The sequence below is a fragment of the Amblyomma maculatum genome, chromosome 4 (genome assembly GCF_055883805.1).
Source record: "Amblyomma maculatum isolate TAMU_Amacu chromosome 4, ASM5588380v1, whole genome shotgun sequence".
In the NCBI taxonomy this organism is placed as follows: Eukaryota; Metazoa; Arthropoda; class Arachnida; order Ixodida; family Ixodidae; genus Amblyomma; species Amblyomma maculatum.
Window position 1 is genome coordinate 59,359,928 of NC_139347.1, and position 26,464 is coordinate 59,386,391.

Sequence of the window (26,464 nt, forward strand, 5' to 3'; positions counted from 1 at the left end):
TATTTTCGACCAGGATATTCTCGGAAAAGAGAAAAGTCGTCTTCGGCAGGGAGTGAATGTTTTTGGAACTATCCGGCGCATGGTATTTCTTTCATATACTTGGATATGTGGCACGGGCGATTTCGCCATGCATGGACTAGGAATGCCTTTGAAGACTACTTCGAGGACACGACCTGTGCCTGCACTGTGCGGCAATCTTTTTTTTAACCCACCGGAAGATCAAACACCCCCGGGCCGTGAAGCGATGACGCCGTACTAGTGGTAGGAGCTAGGTCAGGAGCTAGTTCATGAAAAAGTGAAAAGTGATAGTCTCAAACGATTCAGAAGAGAGCGATAGTTGATGATTTTCCACCTTCAGCCTTGCAACAGGAGCTGGAAAAATACAAAAACGAACAAAGAATGCAGAAGTAGGATTACATTTTTGGCAGGAAAAGCAAAGCAACAAACTGACGTGACTCCCTGCATAGTTGTGCTAATATAGCTCAATCAACCCGGCCTTAAGACTACTGAACTTAATCATGATATGAGCGAGGCAAAGCATCATCTTTACAGATACAATGATGGTCTGGCTGAACACTTCGGAGTTGCTTCAGATAATTTACTTTGAAAAATGCTGTAATATGAATATGTTTCTCTCCACATGCTGCGGAGATTGCAAAAAGAAATTTTACTGCTCTGAGCGACAATATTTTTTGGATACCTACTGCGATAGATGCGGTCCTAGGAATATTTTGCTTTTGTTCATCTAAACCTTCTCCAAGCGCAGGAAGTGCATCGCTATTGATGGCATTTGTCTGGAGCAGTTAAAGGCAGTAGTCCAATACTGCCAAAACTGTAAACTGCAATCGAATGAAAACAGAGAGCGTGATGTGTTGTCGGATAGGCCAGCAAAAAAATAAGAGGGCATTTTATTGCTAAAGTGCTCGCCGTGATGGGTCTTTCGCTAAGGTGTTCTGCTTTTTCTGTGTTCTATGAATTTGCTCGCATCACGTGAACTGCGGCTTGTTGGAGTGCCGTTAAATCTATTTTACAGCGTTAGTCGCATTTGCAATTTCTCCGAGGTAAGAAGGCCTTGTGCTACTAGGTCCTAATCTAAAAATCTCACGTTCACTAAAAGGCCATTGAGCAACACTGTGCTTAGGCGGGCCAGGAAATGGGCGCAGCCGAGAAATTACGTAAACCGGTGTCAATTACGTGCAGCTCCAATGCCAAATAAATAACTGAAAAATATTTGCTACTCAAGAAGAAATGTGCACGACATTTATAAACATTCCAAACGGCGAACTCGTGCCTTGGAAATGAAAAAAAAAAAAGCTGAGTTTATGCTCGTTTCATTAACTAAAATTTCATTTTTTTCTCGTTCGCATTTTATATGGAGCTGATAGCTGCTTTTGTGACCATGTGGTATTGAATGAGCTCTACAATGAGTGCTGTTATTGGGTGGGAAGGGCATGCCTTAGGCAAAACTGAACAAATTCAGAGTCTCAACGCAATCAGCACACTGACATTGGATTACTAAAAAAGAGAGGAGAGGACAAAAAGTTGGTGAGAATAGCAGTCGTTCGTGTCTCCTATCTGCTCTTTCTTTAAAGAGATAAAAATAAATGCGCTGTAACTATGCCAGCGAAAGTAGGTGTGGAAACATTATTTCTTCCCATCACTGGGGAGGGTATACGTAGCTCGAACGACGGTGGTGGCTGCCTTTTACTTTTCCTTGCCGACATTTTCTTGTTCACAGGAGGAAAAATGCTGGCATTGTAACTTAGGCTGTTGAATTCTTCCGATTTTCAATTGCTGTTTAAATGACAACTGCAGATGCTAGAGTGCGGCCTCGGCTTCGAGTCTCCCGTACCGTCACTCCAGGTGAACAGAAGACACAAAGCCTTCGGTTGCAATAAGATTTTAAAAGCACCGCACTTTCCACAACCACACAGTAATCATATCAGTAGATATGGGCCTCTGTTTTTCAACGAACCGTGTCCTGGTCACCCGAACCTCATGCTTGTGTGGAAACCGGTAGAAATTAATAGACTTAGAAGTGTCCGACGAGGTTTCAGTGAAGAACACGCAGACATCGAGATAGTTCAGTGAACGCCTGGTATACGATAATAATTTAAAAAAAGCAAGATAATACTATGCCTATACTTTCTTAATTATTATCAAAAACAGTGAGAGAAGCCACTTCTTGAAAGTCTCTGCACCGCAGAGTGGTGTGGCACCATTTCGCTTTGTCCCATAGAAATGCGATGCATGACCAGAAGAATTCCCATAGCTATTTCTATTGTACTTCACCCTGTTTAGTTTTAGAAACGGGGAACTGACATGTTTATACTTATTTGATGATCCGAGGTGGCCGAACGTCGAGGCTACGGGCCTGAAGGCAAGTCTCGTCGCGTCGTGCGGGCATTAAAATCATCAGCTTCACATGATACCTTGTGTTTTTCATAGTTTCAACATACCTAAAGAACTAATTTGGTTCGGCCTAGATAGTTCATATCCATGGTTGATTCTGACGGTGCGAAAGGGACGAGGAAGGTACAGGAAGTGTACTTATGTTAAATATTTTAAAACATCTAAACGTTTCTAGTTCGGCTGTATACCAGTACTTCACTGTAGCGTATGGAACTTAACCTTTCGTTAGGTTCCGACCGCGTAGCACATTTAGGTACATTTTAACGTCCATGGCCAGGACTTTGCTTCGAGTGGCCCTTTGAAGACGCCTCTTTACTATAGCTTAACATTGCATCATTTTCTAGAGCGTCTCAGCATCATTGTCAGTGCACGCTAAAGGACCTCAGGTCGTCTAAATATTTTGAAGCCTTCCAATACAACGGCTGAGTTGTGATTGTATGTTAAGCCTCAAACAGGTCAACTGCAGTTTGTCTGTGGTGCTGCTCTAATTAAGCATTTCAGTGAGTCAAATGCGTGTGTAAAATTAGTACATATACGTGCAGCTTTAATTATTTTCACAGATGTCGGAGCAAGCTTTTACATCTCTTTCTTGTTCTGCCTCAAGTCCAGCACACGCAGGTGTGCTGGTGTGTACGCGTGTGGTTTGACCCCTTGCCAACCCTGTCACTCTGGCGCAGTTCTACCGGGCCGTGGTGCACGAGGTGTCTGCCAACGGGAATACGTGTGTGGTCAAGTTTGTCGACTACGGCAACCACGAGGAGGTTCTCTGTTCGGACGTGCAGACCGTGTCACTCGCCCAATGGGTGAGTGGTTCTCTTGGGTTGTGACAAGCTTTTCGGAATGCTGCCTTAGCGCCAAGAAAAGGGGTAGGGTTCTCATCAAAGATGGCATGTGGCACTTAATGGACACTGTCAAGAGAACACCGTTGCTGTTGGGCTCCTAGATTTTAAGTTTTTTCTCAGTTGTCTATTTGGCCCTTCAAGAAAATGGAAGAACACATGGAGTTGAGCCGTAGGCCTTTTGTAGCCAAATAGGTGGTAGATGGTGGAGTGCCCAATGTTTGTTCTCTTTTATACCCCAGTCATACAGGCACTTGTAAGGCCTTGCGAATTAAGTTTCTTTACTCCAAAAGGCGGTTGATGCACAGCTACACGGCAAAGCCTTGAGATCTTTGCGAAAGGAAAAAAATTCAGGGGCACTTGGCTCACTAAAGTGTTTCAAGGCGGAAGCCGTAATTAGAGGCGGGTGCCATTCGACAGTGACGTAATTACCGGCAACCTAAAGTCTCACTTCTGTATGTGTAAACTTTCACCAATTGCCTATAACCATTTGCCTAATTAGCATGCACACACACTAATTAGTTTATTGTACTTCTGTCAATTGCCAGTACAAGGTATACTTATCAGTAAACCTTAATCCTTGTTCAACAAGTGTAACTTGCTCTAATGGCCTAATTATCACTACTATGATAACAGCTAATTAGTGTGACTGTCACTTTGCTCAATTGTAAGTGCACCCTCGCTTGACTATGTCTACACTTATGAAGCTGATTAATGATTAGGTAACATAATTAGGTTAATTAGGCTGATTGTTTAATTAACTGAACTCAGTCCCACTTACTTGGAGCATCACTATACCATCCCTTTAATTGGTTGCATGGTTACTAACCAAAGTACAATTGGCCCCGTCTAAAATTCGCGCACTGTGACGTCACGACCATTTCGACCAATTGAAAAGCGTGACATTTCTGTCGGCAACTCCTGCTTGCAACAATGAGGCATTAGCCCTGTTTACATGGACCCGACTGTGGAGGGTCAAGTTGGAGAGTTGAGTGGACTAGGCACTACCAGGTTTACATGAACCCGACTTCACGAGTGCAGAAGTGGCTCTGGACGAGCTGCAATTATGGTGGCACTTCGCGTCGAGGCGAACAACTAGCTGACGGCACCAGATTCCAGTTTTTCCCCCGCGCATCTCTAGCTTTTCCGTACTGTTCTCCTCTCCCACTGTGCTCGACTCACCCCGATAGCGTTTACATGCTTCCTACTGCAGGATTGAGTCCAGTCAACCCACCCTGTGTCGGAGTTGACTGGACTTGACCCGTCGTCTTCCCGACCCGACAGGGTTTACATGAACCCGGTAACCGGTTTCCTACCCGAGAACTCAACTTAACCCGCTCCTCCCGGGTCCATGTAAACGCCGCTATTAAAGGCTTCCGCCTTAAAAGATTACAGCGCGCATGACATGTCATGAGGGAGGATGAGGGATGTGTGGAGCACATCTCGAGGACATAGGTCGCCCGTCGATGGCTCATGAGCATTGCCACCAGCACTGGCTGATGGTGGCAGAGAAGTGTGGCAAATGACTTTCCCGACTCAAAAGTGGCGGCGTCGCACAGGTGCGGCAAAGTCCTTTCGGGCCTGCACTCGTTACAAAGATGTGCGCATTCACATCCCGTGGTCCCCCAACCAAGGCCGGGGAAACCGGAGGGAAAAGCGTACGCACATACTGCTGCCCCAGTCCATGCTCCCCCTTTCGCTTCCCGCGTGCGGCCTCACGTCGAAATGCCCCAATGCGTCATCGGGGGGTAGCTCAATGGGAACACAAGGCCAGCACGGAGAGAACAGAAGGGAGGGTGATTTACAACAGGTCTCGGAAGGGCCTTTACTGTGAGGGTCAGCAGTACGACAGCCCTCCCCCTCTTCTGGCAGTGACCCTACAGGGGGTCTCTAGCTTGCAAAACAGCAGCGGCCTTCGTGTTTCATGTCGCTCCGGGAGCACAATCCCCACAAACGCTATGGAAGCAGCTCGCTTCAACGAATGTGCCAAGCCAGCAAGGCAAAGCACCAACCTTCGTGTGACCAGCAACACGGTTACGGCCCTTAGAGGGTTGGCTGAGGCCACCAAATATGGAAATCTTTTCGGCTCGTTTTGGATTTCGTAAATGTTTTCAGTCGACTGCAGTTGTGTCAATTCACCGTTGTCGCGTGCACATGTGCAGGACAAGGGCCAGTCTGGCTCGTCTCGGCAGGAGTACCATCGCCAGGCTGGAGGCAGCAGCACAGGCGGCGGTGGCGGCAGCAGCGCCACCCACCAAGCACCACCCTTGCATCATCACCAGCAGCAGCAACAGCAACCGCAGCAGCAGCCACAGCAGCAGTCGCAGCAGCAGCCGCAGCAGCAGCCGCAGCAGCAGCCGCAACAGCAGCCGCAACAGCAGCCGCAACAGCAGCTACAACAGCAGCATCAACAGCAGCATCAACAGCATCAGCAGTTCAGTAGCAGCCGTGACTCGGAGGACTACCGCTATCTGGAGGCCATGATGCAGAATGAGGCTGCCAACGCGGCTGCTGTCCAGCACCATCACCAGCAGCCGCAACACCAGCCGCAGAACTATCACCACCAGCAGCAGCAACACAGCTACCACAACCAGCAACAGCAGCACCACCCCCACTCACAGTACCAGCCGCAGCACCACCAGCGGCAGCCAGTCGAAAGCTACGAGCACGGTGGCGGCTACCGGCAGAGGCCGCCACCACCGCACCACAAGCAGCAGCAGCAGCCGTTCGGCGCTCACGGGCGCCCGCAGCAGCAGTACTACCAGCCGCCCCCACAGCGTCGCCAGGGTCCTCCGACTTAGCCCTTAGTCGCACGACAATTTTTACGACCAGCCGAACGATGTGGCGCTGCGATCGCAGGTGACACAGGGGATGAGGTCCCAGGTTAATAATTATGAAAAAAGGAAAAATGATAAATACAGCTGTGTGCCCTTATAGAGTTATTCAGGCCTTCACTGAACTCTGCCATTAAATGGTGTTTGGGAGTTTTTGTATACATGGAACAATCCAGTATCAGCTGTACACCTGGTCTCGCAGATATCTGAATCACAAAATGTAAATTCTATCATGGCCTTGGCACATAACCTAGAAAATTATGTGACACTGCGTGTTTGTGCACCATGTTTTGTCTCTGCATCAGGCCACAATCTCCTTGCAGCAGGTGCATGTGACTCTCTTGAGCCAATTCCAGATGCATCCCCGACAACTGGGCAAACATACCAGGTGCACAGGGCCTGCTGCCAGGGTAGGGTGGCCATGATGAGGCTCTCGCAAGATGTCTAAAAAAGTGCCACGCTCAGTGTGGTACGTAGTACCTGTGTGGTGGTTTGTATTTGTTGTATAGAAGTGGTAGATGCCAATTCACATCGGAGCATACTTTACCTGATGTAGCTTGCATCACGTTCACTTTTTGGCTTGTGCCACTTATTCAGGGCATCGTCAAGTAACGGGCTTTATATTCTTTATTTGCTGGGACAGCTAAAGGTTAACACCAACTGCAGCAAGTACTTCTTCTGAAGCGTTCGCACATTTTTCTAGACAAAGCTACATGTTGGAGAGTGATCTCTCACCGCAGCTTCTCAGCCTTCTTATTTTTCTCCTTCTCTGCCCCATTTTTTTTTCAAGGCCTAGTGCACATTAGTAACCATGCTCAACACTCCAATCTCAGAGGCAGCATTTGTGCTGCAGCATGTTAACTAAAAAGCCGCATTGTGTTGTACTAGAAGATTTTCTAGATCATTATGCTCTATTACTGATATGAAATAACTTTACATGGTTTTGATGGTTTCACCTTTGTATCCTTATATAATGATGTCGCACCTATTTTTCTGGTGTCAATTTTTGCACTTGCTTGCTTGTGCTTGTATTATTCTGACCCCTACCCCATTCATTTGCATTTAGACAGCGTCGCAAGTGGCATGGCTTCACTTTATGCACCAGGTAGCTTAGCCATTTTCTTTTAGTATATTTTGAGCAACAAGGGGTTGAATATACAAGCTACCATTTTGGTTGATTTTCCGGACTTTATTAGTTGTTGGCACATTGTGAGGCGGTACTTTGATGAAAACACTGTATTCGATAAGCTATAGTTGCTCACCTTGGAAATAGTGCCCATAAGCGCTCGATGTTTCATAAATATTCAATGTTTTGTTTGCAGTTCATAATGCCCTTCTAATGAAGCTCAGGTGATATGTGTGAAATGTAAAGCTTTGTAGCTCTTTTATACCATATAGGAGCATGATGCTGTCATTAAGAGCACTTGCCCATCAAAAGTGTGTAGAAAATCAATCCTTCATATGGTGGCTAGAACACCACTGGTATGTTGTTGCAATTCTTGGCATTGCCATGTTATGCTGTATTTCCTTTTCTTGTTTATTTTTCGTTGCTTGCAGCGTGAATACTGTTTTTCCTTGCATGCTTTCTGTCCGCAAACAGTAACGTTATGGTTAAAGAACTTTTTTTTAACCAAGTGAAACTGGGGAAAAATCTGCACTATATGGCACTCAGTTATAACTTAACTTCCATGTGCGCTGGGAAACTGCAGACATGAAATGTTTAGTACTACAAAGAAGCATGCATTGTAAAAATTTGTGCTCAAGTTTGTGCGCAAGCATTTAACAGTTAAATTGCACTTTGTTAATCGAGATTCCATGCTGAAGTGTGAGAGGGAACTGGTGCTCCTTGGTCTTGCACGAATAACCCTTGTTGGTGTAAATCATGTTTTTCTATGCTTTCTCTTCATTGCAATAATGGTGTTACGCACAAACACCCACTCCATTTTTCTTTCTTGCATACGTATAGGTGTGAAAGAGCAACAGGCCCAGGCACTCGCAAGATGAGTCTTTTATTCGCGTAAAAAATATATATATATTTATAAAATCATATAGACTCATCAGTGTGGCTCAACATAGCGTTGCACTCTTGGGTTTGCGTGTGTCTGCTGCAGCTGCTGTGCGAGAGGTATCCACTGGGTGTGCATGCATGTGTGTCTGCATCTGTGCGTGTGCTTCTTTTTTGATTGCGTACATGCTTGTTTAAAATGAGGTTGAAGAGAAAGCAAAGAATTCGAAAATAAATGTCTCTTGACGTCTGTTTCTTGTCCAAGCATTCATTCGCTCATGGTGCCAAGGCCATATAAATCGGCTGGCTCGGCATTGTGCCACATAATAGTCACATAGGAATTTTTCATCCGGAAATAAAAAAAGATATAAACCTTACCCTTTCCATTCTCTCGATGGAGGAACAGACACACCAGAGTGAGACGACCATACAAAACACACTCTCAAAAGTGCCTGCTTCTGAGGTCGCCTGGATAACACTTTTACGGACAAGATCGTGAATGCCAAAGTTTCCAGTACAACACACTAGGCCAGTGACCCTGCTTGCGAAGGAGAAAGTCTTGCATAAAAATGCTCTTAACTGTGCTTTACATGTCCTCTAGTCGAAATGAACCTAAGTCTTCAGATGTCGTTGCTGTTTTATGTGATCAGCTCTTCAAATGGTCATTGTTGGTAGGGGTGGGAAGTAGCGTGTACACCTCTCATTAATGAACTTCTTATAATGTTGCCACATGCTCTGCATTTATCGTCCTATACTCTATTATCGTCCTTACGGTGCAGAGAATGTACGAGGCTGCCGGCAGCAAAGGAGTCCTTCTTGCAGTCCATTATCAGAAACCAGTTACTGGCATAATTCTGTCTGGTGGCTTAAGTTGACTTTGTATCATTTATATCTTTAGTCCAAACAGAAACAACGCACTGTAGTCAATAGGCTTAGAAAAAGACATCACTTTTGAAATTAACATGGGCATCGCTAATGTCTGTATCTTGACTGTGCCTCGTGTAATATGTGTATCCTGTAGGATTTTATATGTTTGTTAAGAACACTGATGAGCATTGACTAAACAATGGAAGCTAAAGGAGCATTGTTGTTCCATCATTGTGATCGATGCTCCCCTGCTGCTGCAGCCGAGTGACACTGACGTTGGACGCATTCGATTGTGCTGTATATTTTCATTGGCCTGTAACAGGTACAGGTGAACTTGTGTCTGCTCAGTTTTTGCCAAAGGTGGTAAAGGCTGGCAATTGGTTTGACCTAAATACTGCCATATCTCTTCCAAGATCCTTTTTTTGCTCTAAAAGAGCAAAGCAACACAATGAGAGAAATACTGCACCCACTGGAAAACCACTGGATACCTACTGGCACTAGAGATCGAATCCATCTGTCCTGTATTAGGCAGGGCTGATGGAGTCACATGTTGCACTCATCTGGCAATGCAGTGATGTGCTGCAAGGTGGTTTGTTCAAGCAAAAAGACTTGTTAAGGATTGCCTTCAAAACAAAGCAAAAAAAGCACTCAGCTTTAAGAAATAAATGCTGTGCCATGTCATTAAATTAATCTGCTGTACAGTACTACTGTTATCACCTAAACAATGCAACTGTAACTCCCACACGGTGGCAAGAAGGCTGCTGCTCAATTATAAAAACGTCGAAGCAACAATCTAGAAAGTGGTTCTATATTGTGCGCATTTACCCCTATGTACGTACGATCGGCCTCACGAATATTTTGTGCAGTCTTGAAAGGCCCGGCCCCAATGAGACATCGGCCCCTTTTGCTGCGGCCTGGTTTCACTGTTGTACATCTTAGTGCATGGCTTATAAGCAGGCTATTTACAGGCATAAGAGCTTGTGCGAAAAGTACTGTGCGTTGTGCCATTGGCGAAGTGAGTAATAGGCATTTCTTGGAAGCCCGCATGTGAAGCCGTCATATCCATCGCTGTCGAAACACACTTCACGACTCGGCGACTGAGTGCACAACTGTCTGTCGCAGCACTGTTGTCTTTTGCTGGTTTTGCACCAGTTGATCTTTTTGTTCGATTCCGCTTGACGCACCCACCCAACCTGGCAAAGCTTGTCAATGTTCCACTGCCAGCGTCAAACACAGCAGTTTCCTTGGGCAAACCACAGAACTGGTCACGTCTCTGCAGGGTTGGCCCTGAAATGGATGAAGAAAAGGTTAGGTAGATGGATAGACTGAGCGTGATCAATTCAGTAGGCAGTTACAGAAATGTTATACAACTTTCAAATGCAGCACATGCTGCAAGAACCTGCAGAAGATCGGTGCTGAAAGTGATTGGAGAGGGGCGACGGAGTTTACATTCGGAAATATGAGAAACTTTTCAGAAGCTGGTGCGTAGAACAGGGTCGTAATTCAAGCGAAGACTCCGTGTTAATCCCGCGCCCGCATTTCACCTCGCGAGGTGTAGGCAAGCAAGCACAGGGCCGCTTGGAAGGGATCTGAGAAACGGGTTTCCATCTTCGTAATGCAATCATGGCGGTGTACACTGTGTATGAGCATTGTGTCTGTTGTGGTCCGGGCTGGTCATATAAATTGCCTACTAAGATCATATCGAGTTTTAGCTGATTTTCCCCAGGGTACTGCACATCCGCTTTGACGCAGACTTGCAGTGCAGTACACGCGCCAGCCTCGAATCTAGGTACTAACCACCTCGCGCCAAACTAACAAAAATAAATTTTGAGGACATTTAAGCTTTAAGGGTATAAAACGATAAGTTACGGCTTAAATCTGCGGGCACTTGTTCACGTACATGCATTTTGCTATTCACGTAATCACTAATCCCTTAATTCGTGCCGTTGTCACCTCATACAGGGGCTTCTCCAGGAATTTAAATTAGGGGGAGGGGGAGTGGGACGTTCGAGGTATAACAGCGGTAGTGATTTTTAGTAGATGTCAGTGAAAAAAAGAAGAAATTCGACACGAAATAAAAACCGGCCTTCAAATAAAAAAAAAATGTATACCCCCCTCCCCCTCCTTGAAGGTGCGTAGGGAAATCATTGATCTCGCGCATACTCATTACAACACAGTCGCAAGCTACTACTTTATGAGAAAGACCACGTATATGAGAAACACCACGTTTGCGTCTTGCTGTCTCTGAAAATGCTGTTTATCCTTTCTGCATGAATTTGAAATTCGCGCCAAGTGACCTCGTATGACGTGGCTTTATCTGATGCTCGGCTATTTTGATGACACTTCATTCTACCATTAACTTCTTGTTTGACTGTGTTCGTGCGCGTGGATCTAAACGGGATTGAATGAACTTCGTGTTTTTTTTTTTTTTTTTTTTCATCTTGAGTAGAGGCTTTATATATATATATATATATATATATATATATATATATATATATATATATATATATATATATATATATATATATATATATATATATTCCATCATGTTTCATACGACCAAGAGGAAATGAGATCGAGGCTAATCGATGGAGGTGCCATCCAAGGAGATATAATCTCCTTGGTGCCATCACCTTATTGCACACGTTGCACGCGTGTGACGCGGGTGCAAATAGGAGCTGCTCCCTGCCTTGTGGTTTCAAACAGAACAGCGACGCTGTAGGAGAACCTTCCTCTCAACGAGAAAGTGGCGGGCATTTTTCGTTTGGAAAGTCTTGTCGCCTGCACAGGTGACAAGGGGCAGAGGGCAATGCAGAGATAAGCATAGATAGCCGTCTTCTGCAGTGGTCTCGAACTAAAGTGAAATCACTGCCCACGTTGCAACGGTGCGGCTGTAAGACGCAACAGCCGCACAAGTGTCATGTTGGCATTCGAAGATGCATGCGCTGTCAAGAGCACACCCAACTTCGAGCCTGTAGCAGACATGCGCTTTGTAACGCTCCTGAGCAACGTACTAAACTGCGTGTGAACCCGTTTTTGCGAGCAAAAAAGAATATACGTGAGTGTCATGGCCGCCATCGATCTTTTCATTCGATTCGTTTTTTTATTCCCTTATTATTATATCTTAATAAAGCTCTAAAAACGCCTCGGTTGCAATAGAGTGGCATCTTTTGCGAAGCTTCATCACGCACCTCAAAAAACTTACGCAATGAGTAAATTTGCGTTCGAACCAGTCAGTACGCGTTGCAGGCTTGCGCAGTTATCGCACTTTTCCAAAAGATACGCACCCTTCGCCTTTTCATCCCAACTTTGTTTATTTTGGCGTGAAATTTCACATAATGAGCCAAACATAAGCAAAAACTTGTGCAGCAATTTAGGTATTGGTTTTTCTGCATCGTAATCATATACCATACTTCATTTGTATCCATTAGTTATGCCTCCTTTTGGTGTTTTTGCATTTTATACCTCTAGTTTTCTCTGGTGGTATGCAAATGTTAGCGAGATAAGGTGATTGTTAGCGCATGCGGAAGAACTAATACTTTCTCGTCAGAGTAAAATTTGCACTCCTGATTTGCTTTGGAACTGGTGGGGTGAGGTATGCGTTAGAGATGTATGTACCTTTGGTGCGTGTACGAAGTGCGGTGAATCAGCCTGTAGAGACAAATGTGTAACTATGTTATAAAATGCCATATATTTTCCTATGCGTCTTCTCAAATTTATGGGCGATGAATTTGATTGACGCGTCATGACCAAGTGTTTCGTCTCTTCCTCACCTTGCCTACAAAATGAGAACCACCTGACAAGCATGGTAGGTGACGGAGGCTTGAGATACTCGATGCCGCATTTTTCCCCGCTGGCGTGTCCCTTATTGCTAATGCAATAATACTAATTAGGGAGTTACTACAGCGAAGGACTATTAACAGAGAGGTGTTAGATGTTATTAAAGACAGGCGTGGCTATGCACTAGGAATTAGCTCTGAAATACAGTATTCAATAAAAAAGGTTAGTTAATGCATCTGTCCTTTCTTGCTGTCGCTCCCCTCTGCACTTCTCCTCACTATTCTCTCCCTGTCGTTTTTCGCTGGCCGCAGCTCGGGTGCTTAAATATATTAGATCCGGCCGGCAACATTCTTTTGCTCCCTTTCGTTTATTTTTAATAAACTACTACCACCCAATTAATGCGATGCCAGAAACTAAGTACTTTGAAAAGGGGACGTCATGCTGTCAGTTACCACACGCAATATTTTCTCCAAGCGCAACACTAAATCAATAATGTGCGTTGTCACGCTTATTCACGAATTTCAGTAGTCAGTCTATCAGCAATTTTCGCCACTTCTTTATCAATTACGCCTGAAGCTAACCTGTAAAATTTGAAACAAAAAGTTCGACGAAAAATTAATGCCTCTCTGACGGGCCGGCCGAAAAACACTCTGGACGTCGAAGCTGCATCCGCTATCCGTCGGATATGCGACGGGCACTTCGGTCGTGGTGCAATTGCTAAAACACCGCTCGACAGCCTGTTGCAATGGTGCGACAGGCTTGACGACATCGCGTTTATAGACAGTAGATACACGGCTAGCGGAACCGCTGATGTAGTACCAAACCGAGACGCCCTGACAAGCCGACACCGAAGAGTTGAGCGGCAAGAGGACGTCGTTGCATTCATTTTTACTTTCGGCCTGCCGCTGATAAATTACGCAAGATCCGCGCCAGGCAAGTGACGGTGTTGGGCGCTGAATCGTGCACACGTTGTATGCGTAGCGGCGAGCGAGAAGTTGTGTTTTGCCGCTGCGCGCGTGAACGGAATTCCGGCGTTGTCGTTGAAGGCTACGCACGTATATTGTCGTTTACTTTTAGATGCTAAAATCCTCGATTCGCGCGCGGCCGAGGTGCTACTTATCTCTCTCACATTCCTGCCAGGTACACACGAAGGAGTTTTGCTTGACGCTCGCTTCCGCTTGACTCATACCTCGTACTACGCGCTTATCTCTGCAGAGCCGCGTTAGAACGGTGCTCGATTAGTGTTTTTTTTTTCTTTTTTTTTCACGCATTACGTACTCGGCGCTGGCCTGAGAAGAGAACCACAAAGTATACAAGCGATTTCGCTAGGCGCGGTATGTACCCAGGTAATCTACTTTCCTGTGCATTTAACGCAAGGAGTAAGTTCGAAATGTCGGCTGGTCCTTCCTCCCTTCTACATCTGCTGGACACAAACTTTTACAAGGATTTACGGTACAATGCGGCCAAGGCTATTATGCGTAAAAAAAGAGTTAAAGTGCTTTTGTTTATTACCATTTGAGAGGGAGCTAAAATGCGTAGCTTTTTAAATGTGCCGATTAATAGGGGACGTTAATTTTTGTGATCAATTACGTAACCATCATAAATGCCATCATACTACGACGGGAAGGATGGTAGATATAGGGCCATCGGACCGTACAGCTAAGCTAAACGGCAATATCAGATTTGTGCGACGTCTCGCCGCTGTGGTCCAGTGGTGGCGCTCTACTGAGCCGGAAGACCCGTGTTTGATTCCGGCAGCGCTTTGATGGAGGTGAAACACAAAGGCGTCCGTGTACTATGCGATGCCAGTCAGTGCACGTTAGTGAACCTCAGGTGGTCGAAATTTCCGGAACCGTCTATCGGCCTCCCTCATGCCCTGTGTCGCTTCGGGCACCATTGAGAGCAGCCTATGTGAACGTTCCACTTGCATTAGGTGCTACTATGCTTTTTTTCTCTCTCTCGCTGACCAAGTGTCGTCACTAGAGGGCGTACGTCAGCTAAGAGTCGATTACAATTGTCTAGAGCGCTAGAGCGATGTGTTGAGGAGCCTAATCAAGTCAAATCTTAACGCAGCTGCTTTCTTAGGGGTAAAGTCCTTGTGTCTTTTCGCATCGCATGGCCGCGCTAGAACGTAACTGTAAGACTAAAAATCATAGGGGAGTAATTATTCATTAAGCATGCACAACACAATGTACGTTGGCCCCAATAAAAGTCAGTACCTATACATGCCTTATAGTTTTGTTATACTTCCACCGCACAACACCGCTCGAGCGCCCTCGGCAAGCGATCGACTCTGTGTAGTACGTTCGAGTACGATTTATTTTCACGAGAGTAGCGCGGAACCAAATCGCTTTGTTTATCTAAGCTAATCTAACTCACTTTACGAGAGCCATCACTAAGGAGAGGCAAATAGGCGAAGAAAACACTGACATTTGCCTCCGGATGCTTGTACTTTTTTCAGTTACTGCATTTCTGGATCTGTGCGCTACAAGGCAAAAGTAGTTCACACGCAGACGGCGCAGTTGCGTTCCGCTGCCCAACCGCGCATCCGATACAGTGTCCCGCACTGGCATAGGTCCCGACAATTCGAACCCGGCCACAAAACACGTAACTCTCGTCTGTGTGACTTAAGTGAATGGTGTACGAGTGCCGCCTATTTTTAGGGTCTTTCGGCTTTTTCGTCCACACAACAATGTGGAGACAACTCGTCAACTCGCGGTCGCTTTAGCGGCCGAGCTCAAAGGGAGCCGTTTAAAACGTAAGACGCCCTTTGAAGTCGCCGCCCTCATTGCCGCTGACGGCGCTTCCATCGTGGGCGAGCCTTTATCGGACAGGAGTACCTCTGCTACACGCACACCGCAAAGGCCAAGAGCAACGTCTCGCGCCGAATAAAAGACTGGGCAGCAGAAGCAGCTCTGCAATGCGAGCTTCGCGCGGTGTGACGCGTCGCCGTCTCTCTCGCGTCACGCCCCCGCTGGCTGTGCGACGGAAAGGTTCACCGCCCAGACCTTGGCCAGAGACTCCGGTAAAGTTCGCAACGTACATTCTGGAGCGCGCGTACAAACACGGCTATCACTATGACGTGTCGCTGAAGGCGCGGCTGTGTGTTGGACGAGTCACTGCGAGCCGATCCGCTGCCGTGGGCGGAACCTGTATATGGGTCCAGAAGGGTCGCATAGTCATTTCTTTAATTAAGCGGACCGCTGGAACCCGTGCACACAGAGCTGCGTGTTCAGCAGTAGCGCGAACCGGCATCGATGGACACGGGACACCAATGCTCTGCAGGGACGTCGTCAGTCGACGAAGTGCTCGCATTTGTGGATCGTGCGACTGAAATCGTCAGGGCTGCACTGGACAGGCCTATCAAGTCCAAAGGAAGAGTGAACCTGAAGCGGTACGTTCAGAGGCAACTGCACAAGTGTCATGACGTCGTGCGCTACAGAGCTGCAAGTAACAGAGACAAGAAGAAAAGGCAAAATCTGACACCACGAAATCAGTTGTCTGCAGCCTGCTCTACCATGCCAGCAGAGCATCCTTGGGCAGCTTTTCAGCATGCGTCGCCCGTGATTAACGGTGACTATTCCTTTGACCAGTGCTCATCTCTCGAGATGCTGAATGGCAACGCGATATCTACCGAATGCGCGGAGAACTTCTCATTTATGCAAAATGTCGACTGTAGCAATGCTAGGCAGCCAGACTCGGTCATTCAACGTGAGTCTCGGAATAGCTTGGCAACGTGGGGCGCATCTGACCTGGATCCGCACCGCCAGGCAAACGCACAAAGCGCCAATTGCAGTGACAGTTGCATTTACGAAAAACTGGCCTCCAGCTTCGCGCCCGTATCCGAAAGCGGGAGCAGCACGTCTGTGGACCCGGTGTTTCCGTCCGAGAACTGTGACCAGATCGTTCCTTTCATCGAAACTGAACTGCAACAGACTCGATACCTTGAAACGTCCAGCGTCGAGCCAGACGTGGAACTCTCCGGAAGAGTCTCTTTCTCGTCGCGAACGCAGCAGCCGCGAGAATACATCTTTTCTTCTTTTTGTGAAACTGTAAGTGCTGCGATGTTTACACCGAACGACTACAGTTCATGCGACAGTGCTTATGCTGCTTCTCACTTAACTCTAAGTTAATCTGGCGGCAACTCGCGGAACTGCAGGAACCGGACATTTACAATCTCAGTGCGGCTACTGCATTTGATACCCTGTTTAGTAGTATCTCGTCATCCGCGCCTGATGCGTTCAAAACTATGCAAGCTGTGTGCGTAAATGACGCATGTAATTACGACGAAATCGATTAACGTGTAACCCCATGATTGCATACGTTATCGCCAGCTGAATCCTGTGTGATAGTTTCTTCAACAAGGTTATGATGCGGAACTTACCGCGCAATGGCTTTTTATCACTGGTGCTTGATGAAGATTAAAGCAAGCTGCCTTGAAAACTGTCTTGTAGTGACGTCACTGCTGGCGGCTGTTTTCTTGGTTTTTCCGTGCGCTTACCCTCTGTTTCTTAAAAAACGGTTCGGCGAATGCCCAGAAGAAGACATTCAGCAAACAGATGAGACCCATCACTTGAAAGAGTGTGTCGTACGACAGCAGGAGGTCCCGGCAGTAACCTGCAGATAAGCCGAAGGAGGAGAGAGGCCGTCAGGTGTGCGGCACAAATATTATAACGCACATATTCAACTACCTACTCGTACTTTGCTGTTTGCTTGAGCTGATCATTTATTTCTGCTAAGAAATAACTGTGCTTATCAGTCTTTGAAAACGCGTGAAATGTGTACCCCAAATCTGATGCAAAGTAAGTGCTTATACCTACTAGAAAAACAAAAGAACTACAGCAACTTGTCTGTCGTCACAACAGAATGTCTGTTTGGTTTTTGACACTTAACCTGTTGTCACAACAGGAATTTATGTAGTAAGATCAGCATTTTCTGTTGTGACAACAGAAAAGTACAACAGAAAAAGAGTGCCACCGGCAGGTACTACAGACCTGCAGAAAATTCTGACGTTTACGACTAAAATTTTGTCGTAAACTTCAGAGCTACAGAATATTTTGTCGTATTTTTGACACAGTTCTGTAGTTTTGTTTTCGACTGGACAAGTCTGTCATCGCTGACGAAGTTTAATTCTACTACTATACTGGCGACGTACGCTGACTGAACGTTTGCTGAGTAAAACACGCGCTAATGTTCGCAAAGTGTCGAATATTTGCAAAATCATTGTGCTATAATTCCATCGCATTATCGAATTCCAAGGAAGTGACCAATAACGCATTTCCAGACGTGCACCGGACATTGGCACCAAATTTCAAATTTTGGTTGGCCTGGCATTTTTTCCTGACCAGTTTTGTGAATAACGAAAGCAGCAAGAACTGTCAAATTTAGGCATTTATTCAGGTGTACCGTGCTGCGAATGGGTACCGCTTTTAAGCTGAATGACTTTCGAACAGCACAGGAAGAGAGCCAGACAGCTACCGATGAGCATCTGAAATGTTTTCACATATGCTATGGTTTTACATTTCCTTTCATCATGTGCGCTGTTTCCAAGCTGAAGTTTAGTCGTTTTGTCATCTGACCGAGATGCCAATACGAGAACTCAAAAGACAAATATAATGGATTCTTAACGAACCTGCCGTGAAATGCAGCTCCTTATATGTGTGCGCGAGCTTTCCATACAGGTAAGGTTAAGGCATGCGCGACTTGATGAGAAAAAGTGCACAAAATTATCAATGCACAGAGGATCTGTGTGCTGCACGCATTTACGTGCACTACGCCCTTTTGATGCTGGGATCCGTGGTTCGAAGGGTGGTAGACAGAGCTAAAAGCACGAACATCTATGCCATTTGTCAAATAAACTCGCAGCAAGCAACTGTGCACGATGGAACTAGTGTGCGGCTGCGGGAGAGCATGTCAAAACACGCGCAGTGTCATGATCGTTAGTCCGCTGAATAAGAAAAACAAAAACAGGAAATTTCAGCTGATAGAAACATCTGTTCGGGACCTAAGATTTCTCATTCTGTTGTTGTCATAATCTCTCTGTATGACTGAAAACGAAGTGGTCATAGTAGCCCTGTCAAAGTAACAGTTTAAGCATTCTTAAAATTTGATACATCGAAAGCCAGTGCAGGAAATGAGGCTATAGTAGAATACAACTTCAGAAAAAAAAATATCTGTTGCTAACTATAATTCGTGGTCTTCAGCGTGTTTATTACTCCACTGAACAATGAACAGGATCAGTTTTAATACTTTGCTATACCAAGCAAGTCAGAGCAATCGAAATTATTTATTTTAATTCAGTATAACGGCTATCTTTTTATTTAGGCAACCAGAAATGCTCGTAGTGTCAGTGGACTACTGTCTGTAAGAGAGGAACTGTGCATGGCTGTTATTGCAGACTTAAGTTGTATCCGATTCTAGCAACTAGATACTCCTACAGCTGGCAGAGTTAAAATCTGAGAGTCGACCAATGAAAAATATATTCGGCGAGGCGAAGCTGTCTCGTGCATGGCGCAACGAAATGGCTTGGCCTTGGACAGACCTTTAAGTAAATGCCAAATGTAACTACCGAGAATTGCTAACAGTGTAGTACCACGATTATCCACTCGAAGTGCTTGCTTACTTATTATGGGCACCATTAGCAACGCCAGCAGTCCCACTGCAATGCCGTACATTCCGAAAGCCCACGCGACGAGATGGAGGCCGATATAGTCCTCGAAGAGGATGATGTACAACACGGAGAGAGATCCGAGGTTGGCGCCCAGAAGAAGGGCCGCGACCAGCGCGGCCGAGTAGCCCACCAGGTACGGCGCCGCCAACAGCAGCACGCCGCTTGAAGCCTGCACCCAGATCATGAGAAGTTTCTTCGAGCCCAGCTCACTGTTCATAAGCACGGAAGTCACCAGCCTGGCGATGAGGTCCGCCACTGAGAAGACGCTAAGCAGAGATACTATGGAGCCAGCGTCCACTTCTTTGTCCAGTGCGAAGTCCAGGACTGTGCTGTTATAGATGACGTTGATGGTGTAAAGGAGCACAAAGCTCAAACTGCAAATGTAAAACATGCCGTTTTTCAATAGCACCCAGGCCGGTTTAAAGAGCACTCGCAACCGCTCTTTGAGTGGGCCCTGAACTTTGGTCTGCACCGGAACGATCACGATGCTTTCTGAGGAGACGGACCTTCTGTGGATGGTTACTTCACCAGTGTCTTTGGCCTCAACCACGTCGTAGAGCGACGGATCCAAGACGGAGTAACAAGAAAGATAGGTCTCAGAAGTTTCCGTGAGTAGCCTCCGCCGCTTGAACGTGGGAAGGCCTTCCAGCTCGCAAGGGTCGAAGTCGGACTGGCAGTCCTCGTAGATGGAGTCCTGCGACAACGGAACGTCTCCAGCAAGCTGGTGCAGGCCAAAGCCATCCCTAAGTGTGTCCGACGGCCTCTGATCCGCCTTCTCAGCTGGAATGTTGCTACTGCTCACAGATCTCAGTTTCTGGTACGAGTAGCTGGTCGCAGCAGCGCCATTCGTGCCTCCGGCAGTGCGATTAAGTCCTTCAGGTGCCGATCCATGGTCCTGTTTGCTGCTAAGCCTAGAAGGCACTCCAGTCATCAGAGGGTTCGCATCAATGGTCACACTGTGACGCTTCCGCACGACTCGCATCTCTGCGCTGCCATTCTCGACGGCCGCGACTGAGGGAAAGTGGACGCGGCGACGGGCAGTGGCGCTTCGTGGCGCGGCCAACTTTTGGAGCAGCGTCCCGATGCAGCCATTGAGAGTGATGGCGCCCAGCAGAAGACAGGCACCGTGTGTAGCGTACTCGCGCAACAGGTGAAGAAACAGCCACGGGAACACGATGCCGGCGAAAGTGACGCCCAGAGCAGACACGCCCAGGGCGAGAATGCGGTGCTTCTTGAAGCACTTCTTGATCAGCGTCTGGCTGCGCCATTCGATGGGACCCAGGCCGAGACCTGGACAGCATGAATGAGTGAGAAAAAGTTATGTGGCAGCATTTGGAACACAGTTGAGGCAAGAACTGACAGGAGGCGGTGATGGTCATTATATACACCTGATGTTTCTAGCCAAATTCTGAATCACGCTGCTGCTAATGACCCTAAGATGATAGTCTATGGCGACGCAGAAGCATCGCATAACGCTTGTGAGAGCTTTGCCTCACGAGGTAGGCCTTCTAACTGTTCCTAAAGCATGTTCACTGGGGCCTTTCTTGCTGGCAGTTACCAGATCGACAAGAGATGATGGCGCGACTTTGCTGCATTTCCGACGCATATACGTTTGTATGATGCACTGTGACATATGCGCCCTCCCTTTATGGGCGCTGCTATCGCAATTGGGCGATGTACACTGCTCACATGTTCAAACACGGTGCACATGCTTTATACGACGCACACTAGTTACCAGTGAAACAACTTTGCAGATAAACTACGCTAGATTTCGTCAGTGATAATGACAGCAGCGAAACTCGTCTTCTTTCGGTTGCAGTACTTATGTTCTTATAAAGCGTTCGTGATAAGGCCGTCCTCCGAAAGACTTGTTATAGAAGCGGCAGCCTGCATGCGATATTAGAGTTATTTAGCATACCGGAGAAATACTAGCGCAGACATATACCGATTTAACGGACGGCTTCTGCTCACGTGCAGTGTCAGGGCGGGGGCAACGTGGGGTCATTGTGCGTCCGGTAAACCGGTATACGTTTACGTTACTACGCCTCCGGCAAACTAAATCTTTCTGCTTTCGTATAGGGGGGTGCGAGCATTACTTTTTCCACACCAAATCAAATACGAGTCGAATACTTGCAGTAATATTTTCTATGCTTGCGAGAATATTCGTATATAAACAACCACGCAATCGTGCGAAGTACTGAAGCCCCGTTAGTAGCGCTGGGGTGCACGGTACCACATAGCTCGTGGAGTCAAAGCTAAAGTTTTTAAAAGACGCAGCACTACAGCCGGGGACAGCTTTCTCTGACTGCACAGCCAAGGCTACGGGGGCAGAGCTTTCCACACTGCGTTATTGCACCAAGCAGTTTAGGAATATCTGGACGCAGTTACAATTCAATTTCAGCTTTGCCTTGAAGTTGAATTAATGGTGTTGTGGGTGCCAACTGCGCAAAAATGGTTTCCTTTACGTTAGCGAAGACCTAAGTGAACGCAAATTTGCGACTAATAGCGCACTCGTCGCACACTATCCCAACAAACCCATTGCACTGCGAAAGTGTATAGCGACAGAAACCAGAGGTGAGACGCGGGAGAGAGAGAGCCTATCGCGGGATCGCCAACAGGCGACGCAGCCATCGGCATACGCATGGTGTGTTATTTATTTATTTATTTTGACTTATTTATTTATTTTTCTTTTTGGCAGCAGAGAAATGCAGGAACAGAAACTAAAGGCAATTGGTGCCTGACGAGGCCTCCGTCCCTACGCAGTTTGGACTGATGCTGCGTCATATGTTTAAATAATCGTTTCCTTAACAAGACTAGTTATATAAAAAGGCAACGCTGTTCTACAATTACAGAAACGTTTCACACGTACAACAGCAAAAATAACAACACACCACACATTTCATGACATAGCTTAAGATCAACATATGACAAATGTAACTGTTGTGTAATAGCACAAACAAACGAACTAAAACGCATTGCATTTGTAGATTGTGAAAGCATTTGCCCATAACGTAAAATGAACACAACAACAAGATCACAAAACAAGATGCATAGTACACTTTGTGTTACAAGGCTTACTTTACAAAAGGAAGGAAGTTCATTTCTGTGTATATTCTAATACTAGAGGACAACAATATATCAATAATATGACGTTTAAACACACGTGCTGTACATTCAAAGTTTAACATCTCTTGAAATTTATTTACAGTGGCAGGTATTTGATAGGCCATTGTTTGCTTTCCATAATTTGTCCTTACTTTTGGTGTGCGGAGTTTTCGGTCTCTTAAAAGGTATATTGAACATTTTTAGAGTCTATTTTTGTGAAATTTCTTCTGGTGTATTAGTTAAAACAGATTTAAATAATATAATTGATCAGCCTTTAGCATGCTGTAGTTTTTGAACTGAGGAGTTGTTCTTAAATCCTGTGCGCTTCCATGAAAAGATTCAAAGCATCGCATTTCTTTTGTATACTCGCGTTGTATCGGCTTAGTATAATCTTGATGCAGTAATAAGATTAATAATTCCGTAATTCTATTATAGGAGTATTCCATAACAAGATTCGCGCAGTTTACGGAGGAAGATAGTCTGTTGCGGAGTGATTTGTGCATCTCGACTCCATATAGCTTTCGCTGCATAGACGCAGAAAGTTGTCCACGAATAAAAATAGGTCGCAACACGAAGTCAGTACAAGGACTTCCTTATTCGGGGGCTGGATTTTTAAAAATTCCTGTGCCCAAACTACTGAACAATTCGAGAGAAAGCATTGGTCACAAATTAACAATGCAGCATATTATGGTCTACTTTCTTCCAGAAATAATTTACCGCTGGTAATCTCCTGGATTTGCTTTAGTTAATGAAAACTTGTGTCGACCGCCAGTGCGGTTTTCGGGAAGGCTGACTGAGTAGCCGAAACAACAGGCTGCGCCTCCTGTTGTTCGGAGAATAGACTGAAGAACTGAAGTCAAGATGAAGGGCCATCGCTCATCGCATTGAACATCGCAAAAATGTGACCGTAACCTTCAAAACAAACAGCTAACTCATCTACCCAACGAGTCTTTCTGATTCTTTGCTCGGCAGTCTGACGGTTCAGCTGCTTGGCTCGCGTCTGCAACAACTTAACTCGCAGTCAACAGCAGTTCCTCTCAAATTATATACAATTCAGGATGTACAATGTTAAATTACATCTGAAATAACATATATAACACAATAGACTACCTTGATAGCGATGCGTGCACTCCACAAGGACAGTAGTTCGAGCATTGGAATGTTTTAAGGTCCTAATCCCGTGTACGGAAGTGTTTTATTAGCTCAATGGCTGCGAAGTTGTACGTATATAGGTAAACTACATTTTGATATTGATGGTCGAAGAAAATAAACTCGAGCCACACCTCAGAACATGAGACGGACGACAACCACCTATGAGCCATGGCTTCTGACGCGTATCAAGGCAGTATATGCTGAACCTGCCTTAGCCCTGCCACATCATCCGGTTTTAGAAGCTGTATATATGAACAGTGAGCGCCACCACACGAATCGACCGCGTTGCGACGCTGGACCTTTTATTTAGCTAAAACCGTACAATAGAACCTTCAACATTCCGCGCATGCAAATTGCAGCAGGACGGCGTGCGGCGACGGTGTGAGCCCTCTCTCCCTTCTAAAAAACAACAAAAATTCGTATAGCTTTAAAAACCGCTGTGGGGTTTTTGCACCTTCATGGAAATAAAGCACAACGCGTCTTATTCGAAACCGGTGCTAATTATTTGAAAAGTATTCGGAAATGCGAAAGTCGATTCGTTTAGAGTAACTTAGCTCGCACAGTACTGCATATATCGTTTAGAATAATAGAATAGGAGGATATTCGATTCGCTATTCGAAATCTTTGGACATTCGCACATTCCTACTGCTACGTGAACGTCTACTTTAACCTTCCTCCTCGCCATACTTTTCCTTCTCTTACCACTCATAGTACACTTGAGCTGAGTGTTTCTCTGAAGCCCCTAGCCGGTAAACTATATACTTCATGAATCTAATAGTGCATCTTTTTTTTTCTATTGATTTTTTTTTCTCGACTGGAAGCTGTGTCCAGCCACGGCGTATACGTGATTTTATCAAGGCTGTCGATGCAGCGTGGCCGCCCTTCGTGTGAATTTCAATTGTCTGTTGTTGCTACGGGATGCTCATGTGACGCCTGAAAGTACTAGGTGCATGGCTATTCCGAGACAGACACACATTCACGCGTTACGCGAAGAGTGCGAGAGTTTTACGCAGTAAGAAAGAGCAGACCATCTTAAGATCATCCTATTACGTTCTCTACCGTATGTGGAGGCAGAATATTTAGCGTAATAATCGTGGCGACACGGTCTGACGAAGGGATCAGTTTAACTGCGATATACAAAAAGCGTTGTAGGTCCCCTATGTCAGTAGGCCACGACATAAGCGATGGAAGAAAGCAAACATGCGTGTGACGTTTCGGCGCAACTTCATTTGCGCGCACATTGGCTAGAATGAGGGAATAAGTACACGAATCAAAACAAGTACTGATTTCCCGTCGGCAGCTCTCATTTTCTAGCAAACCTGTGACAGCCCGTATTCTCCTGTGCTTAATCCGATTTGAACGCTAGTTGGGAAGCATTATGACAACAAAAAACGTGAAAACGTGCATAAATTACGGCTTTTCTGCTTGATGTTTAAATAAAGAAAACACTGCACTGTCGAACTGTATTGCTCCTGGCGTTTAACTTTGCTAAAATAACTTTTCGACTGTGGTACTCTTAGCTCCTAGCACAACAGCTAGCACAACAGCTAGCACAACAGCACAACAATGGCGGCTGTCGTAGTGGCTGGGGTTAGGTTTCGTTATACAAGCAAAACCATTAAAGGATCGCGGTGGTAGACGCCACGTGCGTAATGATGAAACGAATTCGTAACGGGTGTCTGCCCAGGCCCTCTAATTCAACATGAGCCAGTATGTTTGGTACACTGGACCGTTCTTACGAGCTTCGCCCGCGAGGACCATGAGAAGGACACTCGCCATAGAAGATGCCAGCCAGAGCCAGACCAGACGTGGTGGGCAAGAAGTAGGGAATGCACAGCGCCGCTCCGCACACCAGGCAGCAGCACAAGTTAGAGATGATGACGGGCACTCTCTTGCTCACAACTCCACACAGAGCACCTGCAGAATACGAAGCACGGTAAATCATGCGATTATCTCATGCATATTTCAGGGTTGCAAGTGCTTAATGTCCACTGAAACTACCCAGACAGACTGCTAAAGAAGTCTGTATGAATGTATACTAGCGTATACGCGCTAGTTGGTATTAACTAGGTGAGTTAGAGAATTTAATAGACCATCGTGACTGTTGGGATCACCATTCACAAAATATTTCGAAGGAACAGCGCTGCGAGAAGAATACTGACCCCAACAACTTGATGTAAACACTGATCTTTGGCATCAGAGGGTGGTGTCACTTTCTCTGAACAAGACGTTAGCTGTCCTGCTGCTCGAGGATCGTAAATGTCCGTAGGTGCAGCCACATGGTGACTCCTGTATTCCTAAGCGGGGCTAACGAGCTTGTCCACCAGGTTAGGGGAAGAAATGGAGGTTGGTTAAAGCAAGCGCTCTATAGGGCTGAACAGCACAACGTAGAACCTCTCTAGCGTGCGCTGACATTGCATAACACACGGTAATGGCGTTTTATATCCTCCTTTGCACTCACTATATGTTTTATATTATTGATAAAAGTGAAAAATTCGTGTGTGTACACCCATAACTCTCTGTTTTATAATAGTGACATGGGTGGCTCAAACCCATTAAAAATTGAAGTTAGTCGCACACTGGCGCGCTCACGGAATTGCAACTTCTTAAAAGAGAAAACAAGTATATATACGGCAAAGTAAATAATTTCTTCGCCATCCGAAGGTATTTCCGCTGTTGAAGTTCAGCCGCTGTGTCCGTCAGAAAAACACTCCACCGTGTGAGAAAAGAAAGGCAGCACCAGACAGTACTTCGCAACTTCGCAACTTGACGACGTCCATATCTATTTCTTATCGGTTTC

General features: G+C 45.9%; 2 protein-coding genes across 2 annotated transcripts in view; one reads left to right on the forward strand and one right to left on the reverse strand.

Moving 5' to 3' along the window:
• LOC146191171 (tudor domain-containing protein 3-like) overlaps window positions 1–8,345 on the forward strand; it is a 151,488-nt gene extending 143,143 nt beyond the window's left edge. The window contains exons 12-13 of the mRNA XM_084601652.1: window positions 3,090–3,215; window positions 5,414–8,345. Coding sequence (XP_084457778.1) covers window positions 3,090–3,215; window positions 5,414–6,052 — 765 coding nt within the window. The 3' untranslated portion in view covers window positions 6,053–8,345. The remainder of the gene's footprint in view (window positions 1–3,089; window positions 3,216–5,413) is intronic.
• Window positions 8,346–8,487: 142 nt separating this feature from the next.
• The window catches only part of LOC146191175 (uncharacterized), a 37,205-nt gene continuing 19,228 nt past the window's right edge, over window positions 8,488–26,464 (reverse strand). The window contains exons 3-6 of the mRNA XM_084601653.1: window positions 25,441–25,581; window positions 19,360–20,697; window positions 17,122–17,354; window positions 8,488–10,244 (exon numbers count right to left, since the gene is read on the reverse strand). Coding sequence (XP_084457779.1) covers window positions 17,197–17,354; window positions 19,360–20,697; window positions 25,441–25,581 — 1,637 coding nt within the window. The 3' untranslated portion in view covers window positions 8,488–10,244; window positions 17,122–17,196. The remainder of the gene's footprint in view (window positions 10,245–17,121; window positions 17,355–19,359; window positions 20,698–25,440; window positions 25,582–26,464) is intronic.